At 40.7% G+C, this 18739-nt stretch overlaps 1 protein-coding gene across 1 annotated transcript; it reads right to left on the bottom strand.

Annotated features, from left to right (window-relative positions):
• Positions 1 to 486: 486 nt before the first annotated feature.
• Positions 487 to 18287, bottom strand: tlr18 (toll-like receptor 18). Its single transcript, XM_023989103.2, has 7 exons — positions 18088 to 18287; positions 17635 to 17713; positions 12433 to 13434; positions 11032 to 12214; positions 10323 to 10837; positions 1147 to 1306; positions 487 to 709 (listed from the first exon to the last, which is right to left on the bottom strand). The coding sequence occupies exons 3-7, from the start codon at positions 13425 to 13427 to the stop codon at positions 560 to 562; spliced, it is 3003 nt and encodes a 1000-aa protein (XP_023844871.2). The 5' UTR covers positions 13428 to 13434; positions 17635 to 17713; positions 18088 to 18287; the 3' UTR covers positions 487 to 559.
• Between the last annotated feature and the right edge of the window lie 452 nt (positions 18288 to 18739).

Genomic DNA, 18739 nt, shown 5'->3' with positions numbered 1-18739 from the left:
AGCCAAACAGAAAGGGATATTTCAGTGCAAATCCTTCACTATAATGTTGGGTGCAGTTTACCATGTTTTAGCAGACCAGGGGCCATATGAAGAGTCTCAGTACAAGTGCTCTTCTAGGATCAAGTCCCTACTGTCCATGTAATCTTAATCAATGTGATCTAAAAGGCAAAACGGATCCTAAATCAGCACTCCTGAGAATTGATTCATACGGCCCCAGATTTCACATGCAAAAGACATGTACCGGTAATGTGCATTCAAGTCCACAATGAGCTGAGTTTAACATATTTAGACAGCAATCACCTTTATTGATCTGAGCAGAATGTTAACTAGTGCAATGAGAGTGATCGTACACCGAGACTGGTCAGTCCATTGCAGGATTCTCTACAGCGGCAATCATTTTACAACAGTCAAGAGCCTTTGTTAGAAATAACCATTATGTGACAACATTGAAACCTTTGCCGGTTTCTGTCAAAAAGTATAAAAAAATTAAAGCATACATGTTTGTTTTATTAACAAGGAATAATGAGTAGAACGCCAAGGTCACAGACTGTTTCCAAACTCATTCATTCAGGCTCTCTACAAAGAACTCGTTACAGGCCACGGTCAGCGCAGCAACCAAGATGACAAACTCCTGAAAGTCCACTTCGCCATCTTTGTTTTCATCCAGATCACTCATGATCTTCTCTACTACCATAGGGTCCTTACTTGCCTGAGGGAGAGTAGGAAAGGTTAATGAAATGTAGGTCCAGACCAGAAGCAGCTGCATGACTCTTGGAACAGTTGTAGATAGGAAACAATTGGAATAGGCAATATTCAGAAAATTGCACAAAGCCAATCAGATGGAAAGATCTATCTCATGCCATATTGTTATACCCATCAAATAATTTCAGATTTGAGAAATGTCTAGGTGATAAGCGTTGTTTCTAGGCAATGCCATAGTATTATTTAAATTATTCTAGTAGAATATGTCTTGAAGGTGATGGGTCCCACAACTGTTCAATAAATCAAGACTTCTCCAATACTTGTTTGTATGACTTGTTTTGGGACAGTTCATTTTGTTAATGTCCATAAAAATGTAATTGATCAGAATGTCATACTGAAACCACACATATCCCTCCCCTTGACAGCATTAGGAATCAAACTCACCGCCAGGAAGTCACTCAGTTCGCCCTGCAACAGATTCTTCAGCTCAACTTTGCTCAGCTTGTACTTGTCCCCTTCTTTTGAGGAGTATGAGTGGAACACTCGAATTAGCCCCTCCATTGCACTCTCGAGTTTGGAACCCATTTTACAGCGCTGTGAATACCTTAAAAAAAAGGGATTGGTCAAGCCATGACAATGTATACATTAGAAGTCAATTTGCATGAAGTGAACCCCTTACTGGTTCCTGTTTATTTTAACACATTTGTCTGTGTAGACTATTGTAAACTGTATGCAAAACCTACTGGGGCAAGTTTTTTTCTTTGCATTTCATCCAGTTCCAAATGATCATGTGGGTTAAAATCTAGCCGCCTTTCAAATTTGCTCTTTGAAAAAAAAAAGTAGGCGCTAAATGATGATCTAGATACAGGCAGCCGATAACTAGCAACCCATGAATTGAAATATTTAAATAATACTGACTCCAGCAGCAACTAGAATTGAAAAATATTGATCCAAAGGAGAATGAGACATTGCTATTGGTTGCCCAGGTGAGCACACGTCACCGATACAGCCCTGGTGGGCCTACACAGAGGAAACCGTCAGACCTTGCTGTTCTCAGGGGTCCAGTATAAACCGCAAAACGATCAGGTATCTCAGTAACTTTATAGATGGTTTCCCAAGCTATTGATTGTTATCCCCAGAGATGCATAAATAATGTAGCCCAGTCTTGTGTGCGGTGGGGGAGTGATGAGTGCAGCTATCCTAGTAATTCAAGCTCTGAAGGGGGGCGGGGGTAGGCCGAATTTTATTTTACCTTAACTTAACTAGGCAAGTCAGTTAAGAACAAATTCTTATTGTCAATGACGGCCTAGGAACAGTGGGTTAACTGCCTTGTTCAGGGGCAGAACGACAGATTTTTACCTTGTCAGCTCGGGGATTCGATCTTGCAACCTTTCGGTTACTAGTCCAACACTAACCACTAGGCTACTTGCCACCCCTAATGTTTGATACCCCTGAATCAAGCAATATGATACGTTTAGATTGTGTGGTTCTGTTCCTTACAAATGTGATAGGCTGTGTGAAAACACCCTCAAGGACATGTGATTACATCAACTCCAAGGGCTGTTGAGGCAATTTGACTGAAAGTACACTGAGTGAACAAAACATAAGGAACACCTGCTCTTTCCATGACAGACTAACCAGGTGAAAGCTATGATCCCTTAATGATGTCACTTGTTAAATACACTTCAGTGTAGATGAAGGGGAGGAGACAGGTTCAAATAAGAATTGAGACATGATTGTGTATTTTTATTTAACTAGGGAAGTCAGTTAAGAAAAAAATATCTTATTTACAATGACAGCCTAGGAACAGTGGGTTAACTGCCTTGTTCAGGGGCAGAACGACAGATTAACCTTACGGTTACTGACCCAACACTAACTACTACCTGCCATTCAGAGGGTGAGTGGGCAGACAAAAGATTTGTGCCTTTGAACAGGGTATTGTAGTATGTGCCAGGGGCACCAGTTTGAGTGTGTCAAGAACTGCAACACTGCTGGGGTTTTCCACTCACAACAGTTTCCCATTTGTATCAAGAATGGTCCACCACCCAAAGGGCATCAAGCCAACTTTACACAATTGTGGGAAGCATTGGCATCAACATGGGCAAGCATCCCTGTGGAACACTTGACACCTTGCAGAGTCCATGCCCCAACAAATTGAGGCTATTCTTAGGGTAAAAAGTGTACCTAAAGTTTTGTACACTGTATAGTTAACAAACCTAATTAAGCCAATTATAAAAAAGATCGCAAAATGTGCAATAATAAAAAGAGAATCACTATAAAATAAACTCAATGCTACCCCCCACCCACAAAAAAAAGAAATAAGATTTCTCACCATGTAGCCTATAGGCTGCATGGCACAGAAATGTACATATGCTCAACAAGAAATAGGAATGCAGGTTATGTTAAAAATCTATTGACCACAAACAAGTTCGCTACTCACCTCAACGCCGATGACAAACGAAGCAGAAGTGGCGTCGATCCTCATCTTACCTGTTTTATGCATCTCACCTGTGAGAAATTTAAAATCAGGCGCCTCCCACCGGTGAAACCTGCAACTTCATGGATACAAATGGCACAGGTGGACCTAATTCATTTGACCATGTAAGGTTACATTTGGCGGTGCAACTACTAATTACAATTATTATACAGAATGTATTAGCCTACCGCATAAACAATAGAGTATCAGTATACTATCGTATAGGCTGTATTTAACAACGACGTCTTCAAATGATGGGACCTATTGGTTTAAAGCAACTAAAATGACGGACTTCCATTCCGAGTTTTAGCAGGGTTGTATTCATTACGTCTTGAAGTTGCAACGGAAACCGTTTACGTTTAAAGAACCAAACTGATGGAAACAAAGGAAACGGGAATGGGACCTAACTGAATTTGTCCAATAGAAACTCTTGCAAAACGTTTTCCGTTTGAAGTAGGCTAAACAGGCAACAGACGAAACGTTTTGCAACATAATTAACGTAGTGAATGAATATACCCCACGTAACCCTTATTCTATTGCATTACATGAGCCATTGGACTTTCTCTATAAGTCTTCTGAGGGAAATGCCATGACGCTTCCCAAATGCTCTGTCTAAACGCAAATAGGCTTATGCGTTGCACGAAGAGATAACGCTTTGGAAATATTTGGAATAACTTTCACGTCTGTGAGAAAGTATTTATAAAAAAAAACTAAAGGTTAAATGACTACACACCTTTTAAGGATTAGAGTTCCCATGCCAGGCGGCTGGATTAGAGTTCCCATGCCGGGCGGCCATATTTCCATGTTATAGCGCTTGTTTAGGCCCACGGAAGACAGGCGACCGTGAGAAGTGTGCAGGAGGGCATGAAACAAAGGAATATGTAGTATTGGTGGAAACAGTTGTGTGTTAACTGTGGGGGTACCCATGATGATGAGGGTCAGAAGTTTCCAGTGAGAGAAAGGCAGGCTGAAGTTGCCAGGATCAGAGTAGTACAGAAGGTGTGGTATGCTGAGAGTGAAGAGAGTAGGAGAGGAAGATGGGTACAGGGCTAGAGATCCCGAGAGGATCCCTGTGAGGAGGCTGAGGCCAACAGAGAGTGAGGCATAGCCATGGTTATCAACTGTACCACAGAAATGGAACGTAAATCACATAAAATATATGTTGTGGTGGCAGCTGCAGAGAAGTACTTGGGTGTACAAGATTTTACTGCAGAAGATTTACAAGGTGTGTTTAATGATAGTGTCTCGTTCTCCCAGGATTGTTGGCCTGGTGTCGGATCAGATAGAGCCAAGTAGTGGAAAAGTGGTGAAGTTTTTAATGGGTGTAAGGTTAGTTGGTCCCTTTTCCCCATCCCCTTCCCTTTTTGTGTCACAAAGTGTAATGAATTCACACTCCAGAATAGTAGGTGGAAACACAGGCCTAGATAAGAGAAATAGATGAATAGGGAGGCTGTGACTGGCCTCACACTCCAGTACACTAGGTGGCGGTGTATGTACCTTTCAGTTTATTGTGGTCCTCCAATACAAATTTGAAGAAGAAGAGAAGAAGATGTGATCACCTCTTCTAATTAGCTATCGAAGCATCTCCTAACACTCCTAATACTGTCGGCTGCAACTGTGTTAAAAGCGGTTAAAACAGTGTACAGTAAGTGTTTATTTAGCATTTGTGAAATTATTTTGATGTGAAAGTGAAAGGCTTTATGTTTCCAAAACCGTATCGCAAGGGAGGATTGTTAACGTTTCTAAATGTTAAAACAGAGCGTCAGGATTGTAATTCACATGGGGCCAGCTGTCTTCCATACCATCTGCTGAGAACCCAAGACAAGGACCGGCTGTAAGCAGAGAGGAAGAGGCGAAGCAAGAAGTTTTACTCTGCCCAAAATCTGTCCACGAAAAATAAGCCCCTGAATTTATGCACAAACTTACAGAAACCGTCTCAGGGAAGCTCATCTGCGTGCTCGTCGTCCTCACCTGGGTATTGACCTGACTGCAGTTGAGCGTTGTAACCGACTTCAGTGGGGAAATGCTCACCTTCGATGGCCACTAGCACACTGGAGAAGTGTGTTCTACAAGGAAGAATCCCAGTCTCAACTGTACGGGGCAGATGGCAGACGTTGTGTGGGCGAGCGGTTCGCTGACGTCAACGTTGTGAACAGTGCCCCATGGTGGCGGTTGGGTTATGGTATAGGCAGGCATAAGCTTTGGACAACTAACACAATTGCATTTTATCGATGGAAATTTGAATGCACAGAGATATCGTGACGAGATCCTGAGGCTCATTGTCGTGCCATTCATCCGCCGCCATCAGCTCAAGTTTCAGCATGATCATGCACAGCACCATGCCGCAATGATCTGTACGCAATTCCTGGAAGCTGGAAATGTCCCAGTTCTCCCATGGCCTGAATTCTCACCAGACATGTCACCCATTGAGCATGTTTTGGATGCTCTGGATAGACGTGTACGACAGCGTTTTCCAGTTCCTGCCAATTACCGCACAGCATCTTCGCACAGCCATTGAAGAGGAGTGGGACAACATTCCACAGGTCACAATCAACAGCCTGATCAACTCTATGCGAAGGAGATGTGCCGCACTTCATGAGGTAAATGGTGGTCACACCAGATATTGACTGGTTTTCCACGCCCCTACTTTTTTTTTTTTTAATATCTATGATCAACAGATGCATACCTGTATTCACAGTCATGTGAAATCCATAGATTGGAACATAATTCATTTATTTAAATTGACTGACTTCCATAGATAAACTGTAACTTAGTAAAATCTTTGAAATTGTTGCATGTTGTGTTTATATTTTTAGTCAGTATAAATTGAATCCTAATTTAGGGGATAGGCATACATTAGCCATGGGATATGACAGCAACAGGTCAGATACGTATAGGTCTACTAGAGTATGTTCCATACATTCACTCTCTCTCTCTCACCATTGTCCCTTGCTGGGCACCCAAAATGGTTTGCCAGCATTTATCACCTCAAATGACATCACATGGAAATAATCTCCCTCTGTATGCTTCTGCGCTCATATCAGACGCTAACTACCAAATTCAAATCAGCTGTAGCCGATGAATGAGCCATCTTTCATCACACATGCTATATTCTTTGAGATTCTAGTTAATTCATATGCTAATGTCCACGTTGACATCAGCGTCTGTCCTTCTATCCTTTTTCAAGATTACATGCTTTTATGCTATGACTATGGTAGATTAGATAAACACACGCAATAAAACAAACACTAATTTAAATGTATATTTGCAGAATACAAAACCAAGGGATCAATTAAGTGATAATGCCTGAGAAGCTGTAGTTTCTAGGATATCTTGGCAAAAGTGTTAGGCCTGATATGTGGTAACTGTCCATGTGGTCAGAATACAGACCTCTGTCATAAGTATTYACATGTCATATACTTTGCGTACTACTTTGTAGGCTATACTTTACTTAACCTTCCAAGATTAGACAGCTCCAGGACAAATACTGTAAGTCTGGTGAAAGTCGTTCATCGAGGCTTGGCCATGTCAAGGCCACAAAAGCGGGCTGTGCGGAGTGCGTTTCCGAGGTGATCTCACTTAAGTAGATGTCAACCTGAGTGACCCAGAAAAAGAGCACTCACCTTTCCCTTTTGTGTGGGAAACTAAAGCCACCATCTCTCATTACYGTGCAGAGAAGCAGAACCAACTGTTAGAATCTCTTACAACCTGTGCAACCTTGAACTTAATTGTACCTTCCATTATCTTGTACAGTTCACACTGAAAATACAGGTAGCAATGATCATGCACATGGGATTGAAAAATGAGTAGTGATAACATGTTTTCTTCTTATGTTCTGTGCTCAGATGGCAATTTCTGTAAATAGCCAGCACATAATACATTTTGATTTAGTCTGGGTAGCRATTTTCTCATTTAACAATTGGAAAAACACAAAAGGAGACGTACTAGAATAGGAACTGTGGTGGTTAATTTCTTTACTATCAAATGAGGAGAGACAAACTTATCACATAAGTCAGTGTTATACTTAAACTAAATATTTAATCACTTATTAATAAGAGAGCAGGTCAATACGACGCACACATATAAAGTGAATCGATTGAGTGCTCTACGATAATGATGGCTGGTCATGGCTGGTCGACGATTCACGATCAAATGATTCGTTGAGAGCCCCGAGGCAAAAGTACAAAGGTATTTTATAGCCAAGATACACCCCTTTCAACCTACATGACGAACAACAGATATATAGAATGGGTCACAAGGTTAAGATCTGTATGAAAGATACCTATAATACATAGCAGACAGTATCTGCTGTGTCAACAGTTTTCATTGTGTAGAGACCAGTGTCTGGCCCCGTATAGAACAGAAACATTAACTCATGCTCTGGAATGCTCTTTAGGTTTTATCACCCAAAAAACATCGTAAATCTCCTGTCAGTGTTATCACCCAGAGGCCCATCCTCAGTAGAACACACACACACAATAGTTAACAATACTCTATTCTGTTGCATAAAACAACCATTTTATACAATAAAAGTATGTTTGTTGTCTTGCTGGGCATATAACTACAGGCAGATGCTGTTTGTTATATCATGTCTGACATCTGCCAGTTTCTGTGATACAAGTCTGATCTCTTCCTCAAGACACACACACACAAACTTAAAGTGACTTCCAGAAAATGTAAAAGGGTGTCATCTATTGGTCAGTTGTATATATTGCCAGGTTTCACAAAGCAGCCCTTCACACTGATATTGTAAAACAGAATTACACTGCATTTTAACAYATCCCTATTTCTAAATACCCACTCAACAGTCAAAACAACACTGTTTTATTAGAGTTATTGGCATAAATTAATTTGCATTAGGCAATCAATGTTATGATAAGCAATTAACTAATTTGTTATTTACTTAATTAGTAAATACCATTCACATTAACAATAACATTCACATGTACATTAAAGCATTTATAGAGTATAGAAAAGTAAAACATTTATATTTTTTAGAATATTTGGACCTTCACATTTTTTCTCAAAAAATACATCAGCTACATTCATTCTAAACAACTGTCATTTAACGTGCAGTCCCCACTGGTTCCCTTTTCATATGAGATTTGTGGCTTGCATGCCTTTTGACATGGCAGAGACGATTCTACATGGAATGTGTATGTGCACGTGCACATAAAATGTAATTCGCTTTGGATAAAAGTGTCTGCTATATGGCATACATTTTGTGTTGCAGTAATTGTGATCAGTGGCCGAGTGGTGTTGGGAGTGTAACCACGCTGCATGACACCTGTCACCACATCTCCCTGGCACCTCGCTTGTTATCTCAAGTGTGACACGGGARATCCCATTTGAGCTGTTGAGTTTGTGGTCTTTCAACACCTGTCAGCAGGGCCCTTGGCCTGGGTCACTTCGACAGCACATGGGGCAGAGAGCACCTCCTCTGCAACAAGGCGTACAGTGCCACAGAAAGTCAACACCCCCCTTGGATTTCTTCACATTTGATTGTGTTACAAAGTGGGATTAAAATGGATTTAATTGTATTTTTTTTGTCAACAATCTACACAAAATACTCTGTCATAGTGGAAGTAAAATTGTATATATTTTTTAACATCATTGAAAAATAGAACATTCATATACCTTGAATAAATAAGTATTCACCCCCAAGTCAATACATGTTAGTAGCACCTTTGGCAGCGATTACAGCTGTGAGTCTTCTTGGGTAAGTCTCATAAGAGCTTTGTATACCTGTATTGTGCAATATTTGCCCATTATTCTTTTCAAAATTCTTGAAGCTCTGGCAAGGTGTTGGGGATCATGGCTAGAAAGTCATTTTCAAGTCTTGCCCTAGATTTTCAAGCATATTTAAGTCAACTGTAACTTGGCCACTCAGGAACATTCACTGTCTTCTTGGTAAACAACTCCAGTGTAGATTTGGCCTTGTGTTGTAGGTTATTGTCCTGTTTCAAGGTGAATTCCTCTCCCAGTGTCTGGTGTAAAGCAAACTAAAGCAGGTTGTCCACTATGATTTTGCCTGTGCTTAGCTGAATCTCGTTTCTTTTCATCCTGAACAATTCACCAGTCTTTGCCGATGTCAAGCATACCCATGCATACCATGATGCAGCCACCACCGTGCTTGCAAATAAGGAGRCAGTTACTCAGTGATTTGTTGTGTTGGACTTGCCCCAAACATAAGGCTTTGCATTTAGTCCAAAAAGTGTATTCCTTTGCCGTGTTTTTTCCCCCAGTATTACTTTAGTGCCTTGTTGCATAAATATGCATATTTTGGGATATTTTTTAGTCTGTATATTTGTATTATTATTTTTCTCTGTCATTTAGGTCATTATTGTGCAGTCACTACAATGTTGTTGATCCATCCTCAGTTTTCTCCCATCACAGCCATTGAACTCTGTAGTTGTTTTAAAATGCAATGGCCGCAGTTTCCTTCCTATCCTGCAGCTCAGTTCAGAAGGACGACTGTTTCTTTGATGTGTCTGGGTTGTTTGATACATTCTCCACAGCATACTTATTAACTTGGCCATGCTTAAAGATATATTCAATGTCTGATTTGTTATTTTTACCATCTACCAATCACTGCCCTTCTTTCAAAAAGCTCATTGGTCTTTGTAGTTGAATCTGTGCTTGAAATTCAATACTTGACTGAGGGACCTTACAGAGGAAAGGGTAGTCATTCAGAAATCCCATCAACCCTTATTATTTCATACAGAGTGACTCCATATAACTTATTATGTGATTTGTTAAGCCAATTTTTACTTCTGAACTAAATGCAATGACCATATTTTAGTTATTTAATTTGTGTTCATTTGTAAACATTTGTAGAACTTTTTTTTCACTTTGACATTATGGAGTATTTTGTGTAGATCAATGACAATAAAATTACAATTAAATATATTTAAATCCTACTTTGTATCGCAACAAAATGTAAAGAGTTCAAGGGGGAGTAAGCACTGTACATGTCAGAAGGGTGGGTGGCAGACGGATGATGTTATTCACTGTCATCATTATGAAACACTTGCTAATGCTACCAGCAGCTTGGAAAACGCATTATCTGCCACAGCATGGCCAAGAAGTCACTCAAGCTCAGCACTTCAGAGAGAGATTGGTCTTGGGACACTATACACATTACAAGCGACATGCTTGGCTTATTTTGTCTGATGCCACGGCTACAGGGATTGGTCTTTGCCCATAAAACTCTGCACTTCTCACTGAAATATTTTCCATCTCCTGAGGAACTACTTTGTGGAGCTCTGCTTCTCTGTCTAAATTTGGCATAGCTATCGCTGGCTTCCCATCCTCTAGAGGAAGCTCTATCACAGGCACAGCGCCCACTGAGGATACACTGCTGCTCCTACCACTAAGAGCCTGCTCTCTAGTCRCTGTGGGCTTGCCCAGGCAGCTCCTAAGTTGAGCCCAGAAGAAGGTCTGCTGCTTGKCTTGCTGGGGCCACTCTAGGTACGTTTTGGTGTTCAGCATCTTCTTGAGCTTACAATACTTGCTGGGCAGAGATTCAGGGTCGATGGGCTCTTTAACCACCAGAATAACATCGCTGAAGGTCTTGCCGATGGCTCTTTGCTGAGCAAAGTAGAGCTCGTAGTTGCACCAATCGCTGTTCACAAAGTGGTGTGACAACACAAATATGACCTGGATTTGGAAACAAAAAATTCAGAGGATAGGATGTATTCATTTAGGCAAATGTGCAGGAATCAGGATACAAACCTAAACAAAACATACATCTGACATTTTGTGTTGTTCAATTGACCTTTTATATTCAAAAGTCTGTTACTATTTATTTGTTCAAACACCTCTAACTTGTCTTGGTGGGTCCTCAACCTTACCTTTTCGCTGCTCTCCATATTTTCAATGATGTTGTCGATGATCCATTTTCCTGGCATGAAGTCTCTCTCATGGATACAGAGTCGGTAGGGGGGCTTGCTGTTCTCCAAGCAGGGCAACAACTGGTCCCTGACCCAGTCTGCATCTGGGTGGCTGTAGGAGATGAATGCATGGTAARCATAGATCTGTGATTTTCCAGATGYTCCTTCCTGATGAGCCCTGTATTTGGCTCTGAGGATCTGATATGTGGCTTTGRTGTACCAGGGAACATTGAATATGTAGCATATAAGCATCAACACTAAAACCACAGCAGCAGTAGTAGCAACACAGATGATGATGACCAGTCTGATATCGCAGACCACGTGACCCGGGAAGAAATTTGCCACAGCGGTATTGAGCAGGGCCTCTGGATGGTAACACTTGTAGTTCTCTGGCCAGTCAGTGATGTTGACCTTCCCCTTGGAAATTGTGTCCTGGATGAAGGCRTGGAGGTCGCAGGTGCAGTGRAATGGGTTGTTCCCYGCYGTCAGTCGAGAMAGCTGGGGCATGTCCTGGAAGGAGCCCATGCTGATGAGCCCAAAGGAGTTCCCATCCAGAGCCAGTGACTGCAAGGAGYRACTTCTCCACCCAGAGGGGATGAACTTGATCTTGTTCCCATTGAGCAGGAGCTCCTTGAGGCTGATGGTTTGTTGGAAGTAGGCCATGTCCAGCTGGTCCAGGTCACAGTACGAGAGGTCCAGGAATTGTACTGTGGTGGGCAGACACTGGAGGGCACCACTTTCRAATCKGTTGTGGTGAGCGATCACMTGGGTGATGTTCTGCATCCAGTTACAGTTGYGACTCTTCTCAGCAGAGCCCAGCATGTTGTGGCTRACATCCAKGACCTTCAACTGTTTGAACTCCCTGGTCAGGGAGGCTAAGTCCTGAAGGCTGGTCAGTTGGTTGGTGCTGACATTGAAGGAACGAAGAGCCGGCATGTTGCCCCTGTAGTCACATCTCTGGTTGAAGAGGATGTTGTCCTGCAGGCGGTTGTTTGATATGTCCAAAACCTCCATGCCTTCCATATTAAGCCAGGCATCGCAAGGCACAGATTTGAAGTTGACATTCTGAATGGACAGCAGTCGGACTTTGTTGAACCATGTGAAGCGCCAGTCGAATCGCAAAATATCTGGATTGCTGATGTGCCTGAGGAGTAATGGAGAAAAAACATGTAAGCATGAAAAAAACGTGTGGTCAAGATGATAACATAATTGGTACTTTCACACTACATAGATATGGAGACAGATTTCAATTGATGAAAAAATACACTTGTGACTATGAACCTGTATTTGTTTTTGCATCTTCTGGGTAGAAATGTCTGCATAGTGCTTTTGTAATATAATAGTAGAATAAGATATGCTTACCACAGATTTAGTCTACTCAGAGCAAGGTCTTTGATACTGGAGCCCAAGCCATTATCCACAAAGTTGGGCGAGCGAGCAAAGTCAATGTATTGAAGTGTCAGACGTTTAAGGGGGGTGACCTGTAGATTAAACAGAGCCATCCTCATAAGGTTCTCATTGAATTTTCCACGGTGAAAGATGAGCGAATCTACTTTGATGTCTTGCAAGCCTCTGAAAATATCCTCATCTCCCAWGTAATACATGAACTCAAAGAGGTTCCTGAATTGGATGAGACTGAAAGTCTTGTTGGCCAWGTCTCGTAGAATCAAAGGTAGGAAATTCGGCTTCTGATCTATGGCCATGTCAAAACCCATTCTACCTGTCTGGATYACCTTCAGACTACCCGGTTCATAGTAACTGATATTTGATGAAGTTTTAATRGCAAAGTCCTGYAACTGAATGTTCCTCAATGCCTGGAAGTCCCCTTTCCTTAGACCCTTGACCAAGGGGCCGCCCATGGACAGGGCCTTGAGGTGGGTCAATCTGGAGAAAACGTCAGCTGACAATGTGGCCTGGGTGTAAAGGTTATTCGACATAAGGAGTTCCCTTAGATTAAAGAGGTCCYGCAAGGCGTTGGCAGGGATTTCCTCTAGGGAGTTGTTAAAGATGTTAAGATGCTCCAGGAGGGGGTTGTTGTGGAAGGCACGGTCCTCAATCACAGAGATGTTGTTGAACTGCAGCTCGAGGACACGAAGATGAGGTAGGCGAGAAAAGTAATTAACACGAATGGCATGAAGTTCATTGTAGGAGAGATCTATCCTTTCAAGCGTGGAAGGGAGGTGCATCCATGGAACATGATCCAGTCGCTGACCAAGGCAGTTTGCAGAGCGACCAGAGTTGTAGACTTGACAGGGGCCTCTCTTATCATTCGAAGCAGGGGTTGGTGAGGCAAGGATCACAAGAAGTGGCGGACTAAACCACACAAAACCCAGTAGAATCATTGTGTGCGTGTACATTTTGGATCTGTAAAGGAATGTAAAAATCTGTCAAGATGAACAAATTACAAGATTGACAAGATTGTTAGCAAACATCTATTGCATTCTCTAGGTCTTTATCATTTGAAGTTTGACTATAGTCTCCTCTTTACGTCCTTCAATCCTCAATTGCAACTAGAGGAAATAGGGAGGGAGAAAATAGATTTCACTCTGATGTTACCCAGTATTTATGTGTCTGTGCCCAACTTTACCCACACATTTCTGTTTCAAAGCCAAGAGAAGGGATTTGTGAAATATCGCCATGACACTCTTATCTATGGATACATGTTTGGTTCTACAGCTGCACCATCGAGAGCATCCTGACTGGTTGCATCACTGCCTGGTATGGCAACTGCTCGGCCTCCGACAGCAAGGTACTACAGAGGGTAGTGTGAACGGCCCAGTACATCACTGGGGCCAAGTTTCCTGCTATCCAGGACCTCTATACCAGGCGGTGTCAGAGGAAGGCCCTAAAAATTGTCAAAGACTCCAGCCACCCTAGTCATAGACTGTTTTCTCTGCTACCGCACAGCAAGCGGTACCGGAGCGCCAAGTCTAGGTCCAAGAGGCTTCCAAGAGGCTCCCCTCCACACCACTGCCATTCTCTGTTGTCATCTATGCATAGTCACTTTAATTAACTCTACCTACATGTACATACTACCTCAACTAACCGGTGCCCCCGCACATTGACTCTGTACCGGCACCCCCCTGTATATATTGTTATTTTTTACTGCTCCTCTTTAATTACTTGTTACTTTTATCTCTTATTCTTATCCATATTTTTTTTAACTGCACTGTCGGTTAGGGGATGTTTACATCCATGTTTACCATCACTGTCTTGATTATTACAGGTTGAATAGTAACATGCTTGCAGTGAAGAATGGTCCAACAGTTAGGCTTTAGTGTAGAAGTCAGCAAAGTATTGATAATATAGGCAAAAAGCAACCAAATGAAGAATACTAACAACCAATCATTTCCTGCCCATTATGTATAGTTCTTGCTTTGTGGGCAATAAAATGAGGAAATGCCAATTGAACGTGAGATTTCTCAACACGGACTGTATGTTAGTTCTGGCATGCACACCACCTGATCTATTGACTTAGTTCAGACTACTGTTGTGGTGTTGGGAAGTGAAATGCTCAAATTTCCATAGCAAAACTAAAAAAGGATATATGCAATTCTAGGGGGCTATTTCCAGGACCCAGATTTAAACCTATTGATGGGCTAAAATGCATGCTCAATGAAGAACCTTTAAAGTATATTTAAAGATACATCTTCTAAAAATATTTAACTGTGCCTGTTAGTGGAGGTGATGCTGTTATCTGTTCAAGACCAGCTGATGTGTTGGTATGCCTTACACAAGGGAGTGAACTGCTTCATCCTCCTTGACTGAGATTAAAATCCTCTTGCAGACTAATTCTCATGACTGAATGTTTCTACTAACCCTCATAAGACACAGTACTCTGCTCATGGCTGTTAGGTACAATCCCCCAAGTTCTCATAATCCTTTCCTTTATTTATACTACAAACCAACGGTAACTCACTGTTTTGGCATTACCTTCACGTGGGCAATATATCAAGTTTTGTTACCATGTAGAACAAACAGTTTTAGTAAAATTGTATCCAATGAGGGAGTAAACATTTATGTAATGAATAAATATTGACTGGCTTCAGAATTATTGCTTCATTATATTTACACCTGACTTATCGACCAACACTTTCTTCACCAATATTTAAGAAAATAACTGATTGTCGTGGATGACATATTCTGACATCTCATCAAAGTGAACCAGTGAACCCTATGACTGTTGTTCTATAGGCCAATGGTTCCCAAACTGTGGGGCGCGCCCCCTAGGGCAAACTAAGTCCAGCTTTAAACTTACTATTGAAAGTTGTAATAGTAGAATGCACAAGGTGCAATTTCAAAATTGGGTAGTGCATCATCACTTCCGCTTTTCATATTAGTCATAGCATACCTTAGAGAGCTATTTATAACTTGTCAGAAATGTCCAGATCAGCTAGCTCATGTCAGCTAATGTTTTTTATGTCGTTTTTTTAGCCCATAAATATTGTTGTAATTTTTTGTCACTCAAATATCAGATGAATACACATTAGACATGGCAAAATGTATAGAATTGCAAGTAAATTAGCTTTAAAACTGCAAAATGTTATTTGCACCCCATGACAAAATGTGTAGAATTGCAGGAAATGAGCTTTAAACCTGCAAAATTCTATTCGCCAACAAGAGGGCTGTGAACAGTTTGTGTCATGAACAGTGCTTGTGCCCATAGAAATAGACGTGGCGTAGGATGTTCCCCAATGCTGGAAGAGGGGCCCTGAGTGAAAAAGTTTGGGAACCCCTGCTATGGCCTACAGTAAGTTTGGTATTCTATCAATGTTTTATGATATTTTGAATAATTCCAACTGATGAAACATAAAACAAAAACATTTTATTTTCAGAAGCCGTTGCTTTTCTCAATAAAGATTCTGGATTTTTATTTTATTTTATCTGTGGCATATTGTATTTTCTGATAACAAAATGTCTAAGGTATTCAATTAGCCTCCACTTTGTTTACTGTATACATTGGATAGCATATACTTAGGCTATGGAATACTTCCTGGAGACCAGCAATTGCGACTAACCCTTTCAAACATCAGGTCAGAGTTCTGCTCTCAATATAGAGGTAAATATTTAGGTAATGAATGCCTTCTTTCTGCTGGAGGGGTCAATTTATGATGTTTATAATTCATTGGGCAGTCTGTTAGACTGTCTTCATCTTTATCTTGGCCTCTTTTTCTGAGGGGCATCGCCGTCACTGACATTCATATCTGGCAGGGTTCCTTGACTCGTAAATATTTCCTTACTATGTGGGGTTGTTTTGTAATTTAACATAGAGGAAATATGCCCTTCTATGTTTCTATGGGTGTAAAAAAAAAACATAGCTTTATTTCACAATGATACCTACATATATCATATATATATCATATATCAGTTCTCTAGCCAACACTGATAGCTATTCCTACAAATTTATGAAAAAAAGATAAACCATGTCATTAATATTGATTCAGTAAAATGCCTTACATGAATATAACCCCATCACAAAATAATAACCCAGCATAATGACCAAAATAAAGCATAGGCCAATCATGAAATGGTTCAATGTAAGTATTTACTAATCTTATTGTTATTGTACCAGGAACTCAGGAAAGGTCTTCCTCCTTTAAAAACTGCTTAGATTAACACTAGACCTTGCAGAGTGATTAAATCAATACAAGCCAACTATAACTGAGTGATTGATTAATGTCCCAGGGACCAATGTCAGACCGCATGGTAACTCATAAATATGACAAAGAGTGGCTGATGAGAAGGGGAGGATTTTTTACTGGAAAGTAGGAGGAGCTTCCTTCTAAAGCCGGTCTCTATTTACTTAATGTTACTACTTACCACCAGGTCAGAGCAGTCAACCCTGAGCTATGTGCCTCTAACCTACATGTTTAGAGTATTAATAGGCTACATGAACTCTGTTAGTTAGCCTGGTTAGCCATTAACTCACTGGTTGTGTGCTTCTGAATGTCTAATACTGGGATCAGATGACTTGCCTGCCCAAATATGTGTGATTTACACTACAAATACAAAACTTAACTTTTGATAGGCTAATTATTATCTACAAATGAGTGACATACAGTACCAGTCAAAAGTTTGGACACACCTACTCATTCCAGGGTTTTTCTAATTTTTTTAACAATTTTCTACAATGTAGAATAATAGTGAAGACATCAAAACTATGAAATAACACATATGGAATCATGTAGTTACCAAAAAAGTGTTAAAACAAATCAAAATATATTTAATATTTGAGATTCTTCAAAGTAGCCACCCTTTGTGTTGATGACAGCTTTGCACATTGCTCCCAGGTAATGACTTGCCCCAAACTATTCTGTCATGGTACTGTCTGTTGTCTGATTGCCTGACACGCATACTGTTAAGTTATGACTTTGACTTGAGCTATAGTTTTTACAATTATATTTCATATTTTTTCATACAGGTTAGTCTCATTGACAGAATCTGTTTTTCAAGAGAACTGGTCAAAGGTCTTCAATATAAAGTTGTACCCTGACACATTAACATTAAATACATATGTGATAAAATGTCTCAATTGCACAGACTGCACGAAACCATGGCACTCACATGAGTCCTTCAGTTAGTTAGCACAATATTAATGGAGTCAAACGCACCCTCATCCACCTGGCAGATCACTGTTCCTGAACTTGAGGGAAACATGACAGAGCAAAGCTCATGATGGTGACTCCTTCTATAATCGCAGTGTGGTTCTATAATTGTCTTATACAGCCTGTCTAGACATGCTTACTTTAACTTGTTTGATTTCTCAGTCACTTAAACAGTTCAAAATTGCATATCTAGATTTTTTTCCCTTGATGCCAAACTGTTTGGTATTTGTGAAAACATCCCTTAGCGCAAAAATAGTTACTGCTAAAATATTTGAGGTAATGTGAATCTCCAAAATATCTAAATTTGTCAAAATGGCTGGTGCTATCACCATCTCCCTACTGTGAATATCTTCATACTGTTAAAATGATCAACATTTTACATAAAGTAGTCAGACAAACTCTCAGAACTCACCTTAAGATGAAATATTAGTGAACCAATTCAGCCCTTCAGTTACCAGTTTTCAACAACACATTAACATGTGTTGTCAGTGACTGGTCATGAAGGAAGAAGACTAGCCCTTTAAGTCTTATTTTCCACATTGCTCTGTTTGTAAGCGCTCAGGAATGTGGAATGTGGGGGATAAAGCCATTCCCTTTCCTGCAGGCAGTGCTTGACTTGTTCAGGAGCCTACTGGAGCTGAGTACCGGCACCTCAAATGTTTTACCGCACCTCATAGAATATTAGCTCAAAAGTATTGCAGAGCTCCTGCACCTAAATATAAAAGGAACCTGCACCCAAAATGAGTACCGGCACCTATTTCAGTCCAAGTCAAGCACTACTGCCAGGGTTTGCAACCTTTAATTGCATTCATTGTCTTTTGAGGTGACTGTGGGGAAAATAAGATATGGGGCCATCTTGTGCAATAGTACATTGAAATAGTTTTGTCTCTGTTATTATTCCACCCTGGGTATTCTAACACATTGGAGAAAATGCTAAGTCAGATCCTTCAAAGTTCATAGTTAAAACCTCTCTGCAATTACATTGATTTAGTGAGACGTGTCATTAGATATACTTGTATTGTGGTTGTCTTTGCACAGAGGAAAGCTTGAACCTTATAAAATGG

The sequence above is a fragment of the Salvelinus sp. IW2-2015 genome, linkage group LG6.1, assembly GCF_002910315.2.
Source record: "Salvelinus sp. IW2-2015 linkage group LG6.1, ASM291031v2, whole genome shotgun sequence".
NCBI classification, from domain to species: Eukaryota; Metazoa; Chordata; class Actinopteri; order Salmoniformes; family Salmonidae; genus Salvelinus; species Salvelinus sp. IW2-2015.
The sequence above is the reverse complement of the archived record's forward strand: the minus strand, read 5'-3'. Positions and strand labels throughout refer to the sequence as shown.